The 16,142-nt window shown below is 39.2% G+C and overlaps 1 protein-coding gene across 2 annotated transcripts in view; it reads left to right on the forward strand.

The window, feature by feature from the left end:
* TMEFF1 (transmembrane protein with EGF like and two follistatin like domains 1) overlaps positions 1-16,142 on the forward strand; it is an 80,676-nt gene that overhangs the window by 5,772 nt on the left and 58,762 nt on the right. Inside the window, exon 1 of one of the 2 annotated variants that reach the window (XM_023629761.2) lies at positions 14,657-14,723. The exons of the other annotated variant lie outside the window; for it this stretch is intronic. Within the exon in view, the coding sequence (XP_023485529.1) occupies positions 14,672-14,723 (52 nt within the window). The 5' untranslated portion in view covers positions 14,657-14,671. Of the gene's footprint in view, positions 1-14,656; positions 14,724-16,142 lie in introns of those variants that run through there. 2 annotated transcript variants of the gene reach the window in all.

A 16,142-nucleotide genomic window follows, 5' to 3' on the forward strand; every position in this document is an offset into this window, starting at 1 on the left:
ACTCTGCAAGTATTAAGTTCTCATTCTACTTTAAAGAAAAGGAAAATGGACGTTGTAGGTAATGGATTATGGTGTTTTATCTAGGAAAGTGGGGAACTGCATTTGGCAGATCTATATTCAAAGAAAAGGTCTTGGTGCCACATGGGGAAATGAATGTACATTTATATATTTGAAGTTAAAAATGTTTAAAATATGCGTGTATCATTTTTAAGTGATTTCCTGCTTTACCTGTCTTTTTGGATTAATTGATCAGCGGTCACTCTTGTATATCTGAAAAAGAGTTTCCACTGTAGTAGGTGCCGTAAGGAAGATAGGAGGGAATGAATACTTCTGCTTTGTAGGAATCAGAGACGGTTCCCCTGAGTAAGCTGCGCTCAGCTGAGCTTTGCAGCAGAGGAGAATGTCAGCTGGAAACATCAGGCACAGTTCTGCCTGAGGCCTTTGCTGTTGCTGTTCCTTTTGCCTGAAACCTTCTTGTCCCAGTTATTTATCCTCTCACTCCTTTAGGTCTTTAACATCACTTTCAAAATGATGCCTTAAAATTGCAGCCTTTTCCACCTTCCATCCCCTCTGCCCCCTCCCACCCTAATCTAACTTTATGCTTTTTTTCTTGCTCCAAAGCACCTTTTCCTGTGTGACCTGCTGTACCAGTTGCTTATTATCTGTTTCCTCTTTGTAGCTCCATGGGGCAGAGATTTTTGTCCGTTTTGTTTGCTGCTGTATCGACTGTGCCTAGAAAGATGCCTGGTACAAAATTAGGCACACTTTACAAATTTATTTGTGGAATGAATTATTGACTAAGTTGATATAGAAACTGAGGAGAGTTGGGAAGGGTGTTCTAAGCTGAGGGAATGGCGTTAGAAAAGGCACAAAGATGGGACTATTTTGGGATTTGGGGATTAAGGCAGGAGATGAGTCACATTGCTGCCACATTAGTGGAAGGCCTTGAAGGCTGAACTGAAGGCTTGGCACTTGCTGTGAAGACAAAGGAAACTTTCAGAGGATTTGAGTGACATTGTGGTTTTAAAAAGCAAAGTCTGGAATTGGTGAAGATGAAAGGGAGAAGGGAAGAGATGGGGAGCATGGTGAGAGATAACAGTGGAAACGGGGAGAACTGAGAGGACTTGTTTGGTCTGCACAGTGTTTTAAAAAATTGCGTTGGTTATTAACCATTAAAAATCTGGAAGTTTCACTTAAAATCTGGATTTTGGTCTTCGCTCCTAAACGGGCAGGTATTGGCAACATTGGGCTCTCCTTTCTACAAGTCGCAAATCAGCCAGAGCTGTCCAGTGGGACGTGAGCTCTTCGCTGTGCCAGTCCCCACCCAGCTGGCCTTCATTCATCTTTTTCTTCCTTGGTTCTGGGTCTCCTGCTGTAGGAGGCGGGTAAATTGTGATGCTCTTAATTTGGGTTGGAGAGCCTGTTGGGAGCAGAGTCAAACTGGTGTGTATTTCTTCCCTCATTCCTGTTAAAATCACCACGTTGGACATGTATCCTTACTTCTACAATGTCCCACCCTTCCCGCTTAATCACCCTCTTGCCTGTAGTCCTTGCAGTTTCTGTTGTATTCTGTTCTTTTCGTTCTCGGCTCTTTCCTTGAATCCACCGCCTACCTCTTTACATTTGAAGGCTGCCCTGCTGTCTCTGATTATACCATTTGCCTTTACCCGCTCGCTAAGGATGTTTTTTATCTATCATTTTTCTTTTACTGTATTAATTTTATATCTTAGTTTTAGTACTTCTCCCTTTTCAACTTTGTTTTTTTCTCTTTCTAAATTCTTTAGGTAGAAACAGATCATTTCTTTCTTTTTCCTAACCTCTATAGGCATTTTTGATAAAATTCCTCTTATTGTTATAAAACCTATGAATTTAGATATGATACAGATAGTTTGTGGTTTTGCATTATGATCTAAGAATTTGTCATAGAATTTCTGGCTTTTTGCATTAAAACTAGGTGTGTCTGCATCCTAGTCTGAGAACAAATTTTGTGAAAGATCCTTGTAACCCAGAAAAGAAAGTGGTATTTCCTTGGCTTCTCAGTCCCCTATTATATAACTGATAATTTTACTTAAAAATTTTTTAAATTTTGCATTAACTTCAAACTTAGAGAAAAGTTGCAGTAGTCTACCCAGATTTCCCAGTTGTTAAGATTTTACCACTTTTGTCTTATCATAGTCTTTTTCTCTATCTATTTATTTATATCTTTTTTTTCTGAACCTGACTCTGTCAAGTTGGCCCCTACCAAGGGGAATGATTTAATTTATGCTTTATATCAGTTCTCTACTTTTAATTCTTTGTTTTGTCATCTCCTGTCGATGAAATATTGAAGCATCTAATTACAGCGATAGAGGTGTATTTTCCACAGTTTTTCTTATATTTTTGTTATTCTCTTTGGGACATAGACTTTGAATTTTGTTTCACTTTTTGTTGCAGTTTTATTTTTGTGTAGGGTAGATTTAACTTATCTCCTGAAGTCATAGTGATTCCCATCCTTTTCTAGATTTGTGTTTGTCTTTTAGTTTTTAAGTGTTGGGACATGTTTCCTCATACAGATAGAGACCATTCTGCTTTCATTGGCGTTCACTCATTTACATTAGATGAAGTAATTGTGCTACCTTCCATCATCAACATCATTTTTTAAAGTATACAGTCCATTTTTTTTTAGTATAACCACAAGGTTGTGCAACCATCACCACAATTTTAGTAGATTTTCCTCCTCCCAAAAAGAAACTTGATCTTCTTTAGCAGTCACTCTCCAGACCCCGCTCTCCCAGCCCTAGGCAACTACTAGTCCACTGTCTTTTGTTGTATATTGGCCTATTCTGGACATTTCGTATAAATGGAACCTAGCCTTTTGTGTCTGGCTTCTGTCACTTAGCATAATGTTTTCAAGGTTCACCATGTTGTAGTGTGTGTCAGGATTCCATTCCTTTTAATAGTTCAGTAATATTCTAGTGCATGAATATCACATTTTGTTTATCTGTTCATCAGCTGATGGACATTTGGGATGTTTCTCCTTTTTGGTTATGATAATAATGCTTCTGTGGACATTCGTGTACAAGTTTTTGCGTGGACATGTGTTTTCAATTCTCTTGGGTTTATAGCTAGGAGTAGAATTGCTGGGTCACATGGTAACTCTGTATTTAACATTTTGAGGAACTGCCAAACTGTTCTCCAAAGTGACTGTCCCATTTTACATTTTCACCAGCAATGTATAAAGGTTCCAATTTCTCCACGTCCTGGCCAACACTTATTATTGTCTTTTTTTATTATAACCAAGCATCTTCTCTTAAGTTCATATTTTTTATCCCTCATTTTCCTTGTATATGTGGTTTCTTTAATGGAATTTAAATTCTCAGTTTCTTTTAGGCTAGACTGGAAGATAATGTCAACCCATTTACCCCCTTCTTCTCCCTCCTTTTTTTCATTGTTAGAAACACTGTTTTAACGGAACTATTTTCATTGTTCCTGCTATTCCATTATTAGCTTCTCTCATGGGAGAAATGAGGCATTTAGGAGTTGACATACTTCTCTTCTCATGTACTTTGAAATTCTATGCTTAAATCTTAAAATTCTTTCAGTATTTGCTTTTAGTTTATTAGATGATTTACTGTTAATCCTTTGTTACTGTTTGAATATATTTCTTTTTTGCAAGTGTCATATTTTTCATGGCTCAGTTGTTTCATCATTTTTTGAAAAGTCAGTTCAGGTTCTGAAGTTCTTAACATATTCTTCTGCCTTCAGAAACTTTGGCAGATATTATGTTTTCAGCCATGGCTCCATTTCTCTCATTTTTGTGCAAATATTCTGAGTCTTTCTTTTCCATGGTTAAAAAAAGAGAAAAACCTCCACCTTTTTTCTTTGTTATAAAAGCAGTATTTTTTGGATGTAAGAAATTTGAGGAATATGCAAAAATGTAAAGAAGAAATTTGACTATTTCCATTCTCCTCTGTAATATCTTAATGTTTATGCTGAAATTATTTCATTTTATACCAGAAAAATTTTGAACTTTCTTCTTGATGTTAGTGTTTGCTTTGGCATTTTCTGTTTAACCTGGAGCCACTATTGTTCACAGATCAGATCTCCTTTTGGGATTTTTAAATGCAGTTTGTTTTGCCTTGTCAGCTTTCGTCTAATATTGTTTTGCAAGTGAATCTAAACTGATATTTCCTTGTCACTTCTGTTGTTTATAGCCTAATTGGTATATTTAGATTCTGTATTGTTCACTAAGCAGCTCAATCTTTGTTTAGTGTCCTGTGTTCATTTTTCACAGCTTTTTCTCTTAAAGTGGTTTGAGATATTTTTAGGTGGTGTGATTGTGTTTTTTTAAATTTTTAATTTATTTTTTACTTTTATTTATTTATTTTTTTGAGGAAGCTTAGCCCTGAGCTAACTACTGGCAATCCTCCTCTTTTTGCTGAGGAAGACTGGCCCTGAGCTAACATCCGTGCCCATCTTCCTCTACTTTTTATGGGATGCCTACCACAGCATAGGTTGTCAAGTGGTGCCATGTCTGCACCCGAGATCTGAACCGGCAAGCCCTGGGCCGCTGAGAAGCGGAACGTGAGCACTTAACCCCTGTGCCACTGGGCCGGCCCCCTGTAATTGTGTTTATTATTATTGTTTCCTTCTTCAAGTTCAGACCATAAGTGCTTTGAAATTACCATTTAATTAGACCTAGTGTTTTTGTTTTTTTAAAATTCTTCACTATTTTACAACAGTTTGCTTTGGTTTAAAGTTGTGGTTGTGTCTTTTTAAAGTTTTGGTTTTGGTTATTTCAGTCAGAGAGAGGAAGTATCTTTTGTCCATTGCTCTTTGGTAAAGATCCCATTTAATCCTATGAAGGATTATTATACCCATTTTTATGCCAGGGGACTGGGATTTCTCAGAGAGGTTTAGTGCTTGGCCAAGATCATGTAGTTACTTAATCAGATAATTAGAACTTTAAGTCAGACCTCTTTCTAATGCACCGGTGTTTCGTATAGTCCTTTTTTAAAAATTTATTTTTATTTTTTTATTTTTCCTTCTTATCTCCAAACCCCCTCAGTACATAGTTGTATATTTTAGTTGTGGGTCCTTCTAGTTGTGGGATGTGGAACACCACCTCAGCATGGCTTGACAAGAGATGCTAGGTCCGTGCCCACAATCAGATCTGGAAAAACCCTGGGCCACCGAAGCAGAGTGCATGAACCCAACCACTGGGCTATGAGGCTGGCCCCTGTAAAGTCCTTTTTAGTCTTAGTTTTCTCTCCTCCTCCATCTGGAGTATTTCGACATGTCTGTCTTCAATTATGCTGACATGCTCCTGTATAATGTCCACTCGAGTGTTCAGGGACTCCGGATTTTGTTTTATTTCTTCCATTGTGTCTTTCATCTCTAATATTTCTGATTGATTCTTCTTTATAGTTTCAGTCTCTTTTGTGAAGTAGCTCCTGAACTTGTTGAATTGTTTCTCTGCATCCTCTTTTAGCTTGTTGAATTTTTTGATGATCGCTATTTTAGATTCATTGTCATTTAGATTGCATATTTCTGTGTCCTCGAGGACTGAATTCTGGGTTCTTCTTTTCTCTCTGATCTGGAGATTTGATATAATGTGTGATATTGCTAGAGGGGGTGGCTCTGTTTTTACCCATCCTGGTATTTAGTTGCAGTTACCTCCTGTCACCACTGAGTGGGGGTCAAGAGCCAGGTGTTCTGAGCCCTCTACCTTCTGTGGAGATCACCACTATTGGATCGCACTGGGCAGGTGGGGGGAGGGGCGCTTTTTCCTGCTGCTCTCGGGGTTTCCTCACTCTGCTCTGGCCGTCTGCTCTCCTGGGGTGTTGATGAGGTCACCCGCTGCGAAAACTTTCCCCCTGGTAGTAGGCTTCAAGGGCCCTTGTGAGTCCTTGATGTTCCTGTGAACAAACGTCCCCTTCCCCCCCCCCACCCCCGTTCCTTCCCTCTTGGAGGCCTTCCGTGGTCCCGAATCACAGTCTTTAGGGGAGGGAGTGAAGTTTTCTCTTAACCCTGTTCCACCTCCGAGGGAGACTCCAGCCTCTCTACCCTCTGTGGTATGGCTGCATGGGTCCGTCAGATGTTATTGATATGTTAGATGTGTTGTGTTTGGGTGTCCTCTGTTGGAGTATGGATGGTTTTTCATTATATGTTGGAGGGGGAAGATTACTGGAAAAGTTTACTCCGCCATGATGCTGACATCACTCTTGTAAAGTCCTTTTTAAATTCTCTTTTATTTTTTTAAATTTTTATTTATTTTTTTTGAGGAAGATTAGCCCTGAGCTAACATCTGCTGTCAATCCTCTTTTTGCTGAGGAAACCTGGCTCTGAGCTAACATCTGTGCCCATCTTTCTCCACTTTATAAGTGGGACGCCTTCCACAGCGTGGCTTGCCAAGTGGTGCCATGTCTGCACCTGGGATCCAAACTGGCGAATCCCAGGCTGCCAAAGCAGAACACGAGAACTTAACTGCTGCACCACTGGGCTGGCCCCCTAAATTCTCTTTTAAAATAGTTAATATCAGATTCTCCAGTGCCAACCTGCAGGTTTTGTAGATTTTTGTCTTTGTGGATGACTTCCCTGGATTCTGGCTACCTGCTATTCCACTTAGCGTTGCAGACACTGAGGAGTAGTGGTTAGAAATAGAACCGGAGGGTGATATGCTTGTGTTTAGATTTATTTGTTGATATTTTAAAAATTTTGATGGAGGAAATGTGCTGAATATACTTGGAAAATCTTAAAATACAGATGTAAACATGTATATGTTATAAAATATAAACTGGGTTATAACTCTATATAGTTTTATAACCTTCTTTTTTTCGCTTCACAATGGATCTTGGTCTTTCCATATCAAGATATACATTTCTCCCACACACTTTGATGGCTGTGTACTATTTCATCAATAATTTAATTAATTCCCAACAGATGGACACTTAGGTTGTTTTCCACTTTGCTGTTATCAAAAATGTTGATGTTAACAATCTTATACATTTATTTTTGTAGTTTTAAAATTCTATCCCATTATAATTTCCTAGAAATAGAATTGTTGGGTTAAAGGATAAAGGCAATTAAAATTTCAACATACACTGCCACATTATTTTGTGAGAGGTTCTGCCAACTTATACTCTCACAGTTGGTTTGAGTGTTCGTTTTTCCACACCTTCACCAGTGCTGCTCTTAATAATAACAATAATAGCTAACACTTAATCTAGCACTTCTGATGTGTCGTGCACTGCTCTGAGTGCCTTCTATATCTTTATTTAATCCTTCGTCAACATTATGAGATAGGTCCTGTTATTGTCCCCATTTTACAGATGAGGGAATGGAGGCACAGAGTGGCGAATTACTAAGGTCACATAAGCTGATGAGTTGACAGAGCCAGGCTACTGATCTAAGTGGTCTGCTTCTAGGGTCTGCCTCTTAAACACCAAATTATAATGTCTGTTCATTCTTTTGTTCCTTTTTCCCCCCCAAAACTTAGTATGATTGTTTTACCTGATTTTTAAAATTACTTTTATTGAGATATAATTCACATAACAAATTTGCCATTTTAAAGTATACACCTCAGTTGTTTTTAATTTATTCAGTACGTTGTGCAACCATCACCACTGTCTACTATCTCATTGCAGAACATTTTCGTCACCCAAAAAGAATTTCCATACCTGTTAACAGTCAGTCCCGATATGCCTCTGCCCCCATCCTCTGGCAGCCACATAGAGACTTTGTGTCTTTATGGATTTACTACTTCTGGACATTTCATATAAATGGAGTCATAACAATATGTAGCCTTTTGTGTCTGGCTTCTTTTGCTTGACGTAATATTTTCAAGATTCTTACATGTTGTAGCATGTAATTGTTTTATCTGATTTTAAAAGTAATACAGGTTCCTTGTAAAACTCAAACAATTCAGAAAATTACAGAATAAAGAAGAAAGTTCAAATTCCACTAAGAAATAGCTGTGGTTCATATTTTGGTGTAGACACTTTCCATATTTTTTTATAGGCATTAAAAAATAGGTTGTGTTATATACGTTTTTAAAATCTGCATTTTAAAAAACCGAATGTATCGTGTCAGGAAATGTGGAGATTCTTCATCATTCTTTTTAATAGCTGCCATAGAACAGATTCAGTTTATGGATCTGCGAGAGGGAAACACAGGTTTGCCAAGCTAGTCAAAAATAGTCAGGGAGAGAGTATTGCCATTTGAGATCTTTGGTTAGGACTGGACTAGAAGGACCCTGGATACGTGTAATGCTGGGGACCTAGGTCGTCTTTTCTTTCTGATCCTGCTGGGGTTTATCCTCCCCGTCATCTTGCCTGATGCTCCTGACACGGGCATTTAGGACTGAAGTAGGCAGTGCGGGATGATTGTGGGGCTTGGGGTGCAGGATTGACGTGCTCAAAGTGGTGTTTCCCAAAGGGTCGTTTGGCAGTGGTATGTAGAATGGGATGAAAAACATTGGAGTCAGATAATTGTGTGGCATATGTGAAATTTCGGTCATTAAATATAGCTTAGAGAAGTTTTAGTCATCTCTTCTATTAATGCTTTTTAATGTTAATGTAAACTGCTTTTGGTTTTGTATCATGAAGTATTAAGTACAATTTATTTTCCCCCTCGTATCTTTGTAGTTGAAGAGAATTAATGTAATATGGCTAATTTAGTAAACAAGTTGAAGAGAATTTAATTTCTAATTCATCTCATTTGCTGGGACTGAAGTCATCATTTATTAACTCTATTATTTGATTTTACCCTGCAATGTATTTTCAGTGATTTGTGTCATGGAAGGTGTCCTTCAGATTGGTCTGGGGGAAGAGGGGAAGTGAATCTTGGTTGTATGCCTCCTTGTTCTAGGCACTCTTGCTTCCTAGTACATGTCTTACCTAGTCATTACAATATCTGGAGAGAGTGTTATTATTCTAAAAGGTGAACTAGCATGTGAACCTGGCCCTTATCGATGCTAATGCTTTGTTCGTGATAGAGCAAACTATAAATGGGGTTGTTTGAAATCACGTTGAGTTTTTTTCCCCATTAGATATAACCAGTATAGAAGCTTCAAAAGAGGAAAAAATCATCCGTTGTTCTGTTGGTATAAACACGGTCCCTGTTTCCATTTTTGTTTTTTCCTGGCTGGATTTTCCTATAGTGTTTTGTTTTTTTTTTTTTTTTGAGGAAGATTAGCCCTGAGCTAACATCTGCTGCGAATCCTCCTCTTTTTGCTGAGGAAGATTGGTCCTGAGCTAACGTCTGTGCCCATCTTCCTCTATTTTAAGTGTGGGACACTACCCACAGCATGGCTTGATAAGCGGTGCATGGGTCCACACCCCGGATCTGAACTGGCGAACCTCGGACTGCCGGAGCAGAACATGTGAACTTAACCACTGTGCCACTGGACTGGCCCCCGTACTGTGTATTTTTTATACATAATCATAGTGTGTGTATATGGTTTTGTCTTCTGCTTTTTCACTTGATGTTCATCAGCGTATTTTCATATTGCCACATACCGACAACCTTTAAAATAGCTGTGTGATATTCTCTGGCTGTACTACACCATTTCCTGGTGTGGGATATTTTAAATGTTTAAACATTTTAAGTATTGCCATTGTGTTCAGAGTAGTGATTATGGACATAACCAAGATCAGGAACAAGCTGGGCTTGTTTTGGGAGTGAAACCAACCAGCATGGGTCCTGTCAGATCAGATTGGTGTGCTTTTCTAAAAAAGGGAAGATTTTCCCAAGTACTGTTAACATCTAGACGATGAGTATAAACCCATTGAAATTTTCTTCTTAAGAACAAGGTAAAAAGTTTGAACATGTCCTGTGGGGATTTCCACATGTTGATAAGTACGTAGAAAGCATTAATTCATAGGACTTTCCCCAGCAATGCTCGGAAGACTGGAAATAGCATTGGGAAAGCAGGTGAGATGGCTTTACCAAGGTTGGGGAAAGCCAGGTTTGAAGACTGAAGTGGTGGGAGTGGATGAGAATGCTGAGAGAGAAGACACAAGACAAGGTGACGGAATGGGATGGCCGAGGACAGAACATTCTTATGTATACTGGGAGCCTTCTTGTTTTGGTGCCTTAAGATTCTGGTAGTTAGTTGGTTAATCAAGAAAATTATTTAAAGTGGGGAGTCACAAAATGATTCATAAATGTATGCAGCATTTTAACTTAAAAACAGATAAATATGTATTTATGAAACAATATTTTGAAAGACGGGCCAGAATTTTTCTTTCAGAATAGTTGGAGTTTCCCCTTTCTTGAATAAACACATTTATTGTGCATTGATTGCAAGTTCCAATTTTAATCTCTTTAAAAAGGAACTTTTAGTCTTGTGGCTCCAGAATTCTAGGTTTTTATCTTGCCTACACCTAATGCAACAGTGATTTTTATTTTTTAAAATTTTTAAAATTTTTAATTTTTTTTGAGGAAGATTAGCCCTGCTGCCAATCCTCTTTTTTTGCTGAGGAATACTGGCCCTGAGCTAACATCCATGCCCATGTTTCTCTACTTTGTATGTGGCATGCCTATGACAGCGTGGCTTGACAAAGTGGTGTGTAGTTCTGCACCCGGGATCCGAACCAGTGAACCCTGGCTCGCTGAAGCGGAACGTGTGAACTTAACAGCTGTGTCACTGGCCGGCCCCAACAGTGATTTTGTTTTTTAATTTAATTTTATTGAGTTAATGATAGGTTACACTATTGTGAAATTTCAGTTGTACATTTTTGTTTGTCAGTCGTGTTGTAGGTGCACCACTTCACCCTTTGTGCCCACCCTCCACCCCAGCTTTCCTCTGGTAGCCACTAATCTGTTCTCTTTGTCTACATTTTTAAATTCCTCATATAAGTGGAGTCATACAGAGATTGTCCATCTCTATCTGGCTTATTTCACTTAACATAGTTCCCTCAAGGTCCATCCACGTTGTTGCAAATGGGACGATTTTGTTCTTTTTTAAGGCTGAGTAGTATTCCATTGTATGTATATACCACATCATCTTTATCCAGTCATCTGTTGATGGGCGCTTAGGTTGCTTCCACGTCTTGGCTGTTGTAAATAATGCTGCAGTGAACATTGGGGTGCATGGGACTTTTGGAATTGCTGACTTTAAGCTCTTTGGATAGATACCCAGTAGTGGGATAGCTGGATCATATGGTAGTTCTGTTTTTCATTTTTTGAGGAATCTCCATACTCCAACAGTGATTTTTTTTAAAAAGCAACTTGCTTTTCTTAAGTCTTTCCATAACATTCAATTTTGTTTTAATATTCTATTTTCATAGAAACACATAATTACAATAAAAATACAGGTGGCGTACACAGGCTGTATAACTTATCGACTGACTCTTGAAGCAGAAGAGCAGCTCTCCTGGGTGGAGCTGGAGTGCTCATGGGTGCCCTAGAGAATGACCGACCAGCCCTGAGGATTCATTGTGCCGTGGGCATTGGTTGGCATGTTTTAGAGAGAACAGCACACTTGGGTTAATCTGGAGAGTTGATTAAGTTGGAGATCAGTTCTGTGACTGTTGTGGACATGGATGGGCAGTAGGAGAAGGAAAAAGGAATGAGTGAGATGCCAGAGAGTTGAGGGGATAATCAAGATTATTAAGTTGGAAGGGGAGGCTGGGAGTATCAACTGGTGTAGAAAGGTCAGGAAAAGAGTTGGAAGACTAAGAAACAAGCTATGGGATCTTTAGAATAGAGGTCATATTGACCTTGAAGAAAAGGGGAAGGAAGCCAGGCTTCCTGGAGGTTAAGGCATCACCTAAGGAGGGCTACCCACTCTGAGCCAGGACTTGACATGAACTTGGAGGCGATATATTTAGGTCCCTCTATTGAATTGAAAAATAGCCATAGTAATGTGCAGAGATCTTGGAGATTGCTGCTTATTTGACTCATTTTCTTTACAGTGACTGTGTTAGAGAACTAAGCATAAAGCCTTTGGTTTCATCTTTATAGTGCTTCTCAACTGGGGGTGATTTTCTCTCCAGGGGACATTTGATAATGACTGAAGATGTATTTGGTTGTTAAAACTGGGGTGGTCCTACTGGCATCTAGGGGGTAGAGGCCAGAGTTGTTGCTAAATATCCTTCAATGCATGGGATAGCCCCCCACAGCAAAGAATTATCTAACCCGAAATGTCAGTAGTGCCAAGGTTGAGAAGCCCTGAATTTTTTCATAACATCTTGCAAAGTTTTCACTTTTGGTTCTCTGTAGGTGTTAGCTGACTCCTAAGATCTCCAGAACTACCTTCTGTTTAATGGAAGGGTGGTAGAAAAGTCGTGTCATTCTGGAGGGCTCGTGGGTCTCGTTTTGAACTGTAGCCTGAACCTAGTTAGTGCTGCCAAAAGTTGAGGATTTTGGCAGCTCAGGTTCATAGTAAGTAGGATTTCTTCCCCTACTGTGTATTGTTTCCCAGCTTTGAAATGTTAATGAAAATTGAGACAAGTTTTATGTTTGGAGCATTGTGTGATGGATAGATTTGAAACCAGAGCAAAAATATTTTTCTTTTGAGCCGTTCTTCTGAGTGCTGCTTTGTGTGAAATCATTCTGTTTGGATCATTGATTTTTGAGGGCCTTGGTAATGGCTCATCCATTTTGCTGAATTTCCATTTTGGGCTCAGGAAGGCAGGTGTGTAATCGTTAATGTTGACAGGTAGTAGGGTACCTTCTTGATGTTTGGTACTGTATGGAATACTTGGAAAAAAGTAACATTCAGAAGATGATCCCCAAATAGAATTCCTTCTGCACTGAGTTTGAGCTCAGGTGGTGAGGAGTCAGAGCATCAAGAAGTCACGATGGGGACCAACCCTGTGGCTGAGTGGTTAAGTTCACCCCCTCCACTTCAGCAGCCTGGGGTTTTGCTTGTTCGGATCCTGGGTGTAGACATTGCACTGCTCTTCAAGGCATGCTGAGGTGGTGTCCCACATGCCACAGCTAGAATACACAACTATGTACTAGGGGGCTTTGGCGAAGAGAAGAAAAAAAAAAAAAGAAGATTGTCACCTGAGCTAACATCTTTTGCAAATCTTTAAAAAATAAAGTCATTATGCTCTTGATAAATTAGTTTTATCATGTTGACTGTGGTGTAGCACAAAATTACTTGACTTGCTTAGAAATATTTATGCATTAAATTTACATGCAATCATTATATCAGGATTGTGTTTAACTACACATATCAATGACCTGACCAACAGTGGCTTGAATGATAAGAGCTTTATTTATTTGTGTTTGTTTATTTCTTATGACAGTAAGTGTGGAGGGATGATATCCAGGGTAGGGGTGGTGACTATAATTCTCTCTTTCGGCACTCTTGCTCCTGTCTTTCTGCTCTACCACCTTAGCTTGTAGCTTTCATCTTCCTGCATGCAAGGTAACTGCTACAACCTTAGGGAAGGGGTTTACTCTGCAGGCAGGAGAAAGAATGGAAGAATGAAGGAGGAAGGGACGGTGCTTATATGTGAACTGGCACAGAGTGAGGGAGTCTGGGAAATACACATTATTTAGCTGAATACCTTGTGTCCCTGAGCTAAATTGGGGTTCCCTTACTAAGAGGGGAGAATGGGTCCAATGTAGGCAATTAGCAGTGACTGCCACTATAACAAAGCAATTTGAAATGTGCATTCATGAGCTTGTGACATTCGTGATCTTTTGTTCTCATGAAACACTGTTGGAATTTTTCTATTAATTTTCTTTACTTACTGTTGAACACTAGTTTTTTGATAGCTAGCAAGGAAGTAATATCAGATACTGAAAATTTAAGAAATATAACTGACAAAAACTCTTAAAATGAGAAAATTCTTTCCATTGACATTTTTCCCTTGCAAATAAGAAAATGAAATTCTTAATTTGATTTTAGTGAAGGTACATTATAGTCTAGGACACCAGTTTTCCTCAGGAGCATGGTTTGGGAATCACTGATATTAATATTTATGTGTATTATTAAATTACCTGTGTCTCTGCTTTCACTTAGATTGTTTTCCTAGGTAAGAACATTCTCTTCTCTCTCTTTTGCTATGACTCACATGTTGTGGGCAGTTCAGACATTCTTTATTTTTAAATCTTTTCTGAATTCTGTATAATATGCCTATTAGTTTTATAATCAGGAAAAAAGTCAGTTTTTCAAAGTCAGTGCAAGTCTTGCATCTTTGACACTGCACACTGCACTCAAGTCCATTTTTATCTCCTACTTCTTGAAACTACTAGAGCATCATAGCCTGTACAACACAATTTTCCCCTTAATTATAGACTATATTGAATTCATCACTAGTTGTTCCATATGTTACCAAGATCATAAGCTCCCTGTTATGTATTTTTCTGTGTGCCCCAAATTCTTAGCGTAGACTAAGGTACATAGTAGACACTTAATTAAATCACCTAAATAATCACATTTAACACATTCACACACATGAAAATAGCATGGATTTGATAGCAAGATAGGCATAAAATAAAACTCGACCAATAACCGGTATAATCAGCATTTCATGACTTTTACCCTTACCTATTAATGTAGGACCTCTAGCTCCCTGAGAATGCCTCCCCCCAAGTTCATTCTTGGAGTCACCAAAGGGTGTTTCACTAATGTATTCTGTGGGCTCACTAATGTATTCTGGCCACTGCCACGTGACTCGTCTTTTTCTTCCTGTGATGTTTGCTGTCCCTGCAGCTCCCCCGGATATCAGGGATGTACCTCCGTGCCTCCTGCTATGATCTCCTTGGCCGTGCTCTCCTGCCAGGTGTGCTGTTGCTGGGCTGGGGCTGTTGAGGCGTCCCAGCCCCTTTTCTCGCCTGTTATTATATCTTGTTGCTTCAGAGGTTTTAGCGCAAACTACTCTTTAGTCTCATTGTAGCCTCTGTCTCTGGCATGATGACCTTTTGGGGCTGGGTTGGGGGAGCGATCCGAGTGATAGATGCTACCTTGTGCTTAGGATCACTTCTGTCCAAGGCTTTGTTTGTTGGGCCAAGCTTTGCCGCCTCACTTTAGTAAGGATGATGACTCTCCCCAAATGTCCTGTAGTCTCTCGTGCAGATCCCTGAACAACTCTAGGTCTCCAGACATATGTGAACCTTAAGTGGCAGGGATGGTGTAGGTTCTCGATTGAATCCTACTGTACTTTTGAAATCCAACAGGTAAAACATATGACAATGCAAAGAATCTCAAGCCAAGGTAGCAAGTCATAGCTCAGAGCGTGATCTTGACCCACAGACAAAATAAAAACTTTACTTATTCTTATTTTATATGTCTGATTGTATTGGAGCCCAGTGTGAGCTTTAAGGTGAGAAAGAAAAGAAAAAAGAAATGTATTAAATTTTATTTCTGAAATGGTACAATTCTTGTTATTTCTGTGGCCCCTAAAATTGGTTCAGCCTCTAGTTGAGCAAAGATATTATATATTCTTATTCTCTTTTCCAGAGTGGTTCTTTATTAATATTTAGTTTTCTTCCCTGGGTTTCAAAATGTATATTAGACAGTAATTGGAACCAGACCTTGTGCAGGTCTCCAGTAGGAATGTAGGTTGATAGAAAAAAAAGCAAACCCCACATTTGGCATTGAGCCGCAGGAGCTTTGCAAGTGGCTAAGGGGGAAAGGGAAAAAGGAGCAGAAATTGGGAGATGAGGACAACCAAGAACATAAAGGCTCTGTGGCCAGCGTGAAAGGATTTAAAAGTTGGTTGTCTGCCCCTGAAATGGTTTGTGAAACAGTGAGAACGTCAGAACAGTTGTATTAGTTTCCTGTTGTTTTAAGTTTCTGCTCATGTCTTTTAAAAACAATTGTACATGTATGCTTGAACTTTAGAGTAATCCAATTCTGTGCACCTGAGATCCACGTAAGGAAAACAAAAACATGTTTTTTGGTATCACATAGTTACACAGACATTTGCCTATACTCCTGCAGTGCTTGGTTCAGAGTGGTTACTCAAATGAGTACTATTGACTGTCAACTCCTTGAGTATTTAGGTACTTGACTGCCAGCTCCTCGGAGGGTCAGTTAGAGGAAGGAGACCCAAAACACTGTTGCAGAGCAGTAAGAACAAATGGGACAGAGAGAGGCAATGAAAGTCAGCAGGACAGATGTCACCAGATATACAACTCTCTTTTCTCAGTCCACTGAGCCCTGCTTTCAAGTCTCGAAATGGGAAATGACCAGTGATGGA

This window comes from Equus caballus, chromosome 25 (genome assembly GCF_041296265.1).
Source record: "Equus caballus isolate H_3958 breed thoroughbred chromosome 25, TB-T2T, whole genome shotgun sequence".
Taxonomy (NCBI): domain Eukaryota; kingdom Metazoa; phylum Chordata; class Mammalia; order Perissodactyla; family Equidae; genus Equus; species Equus caballus.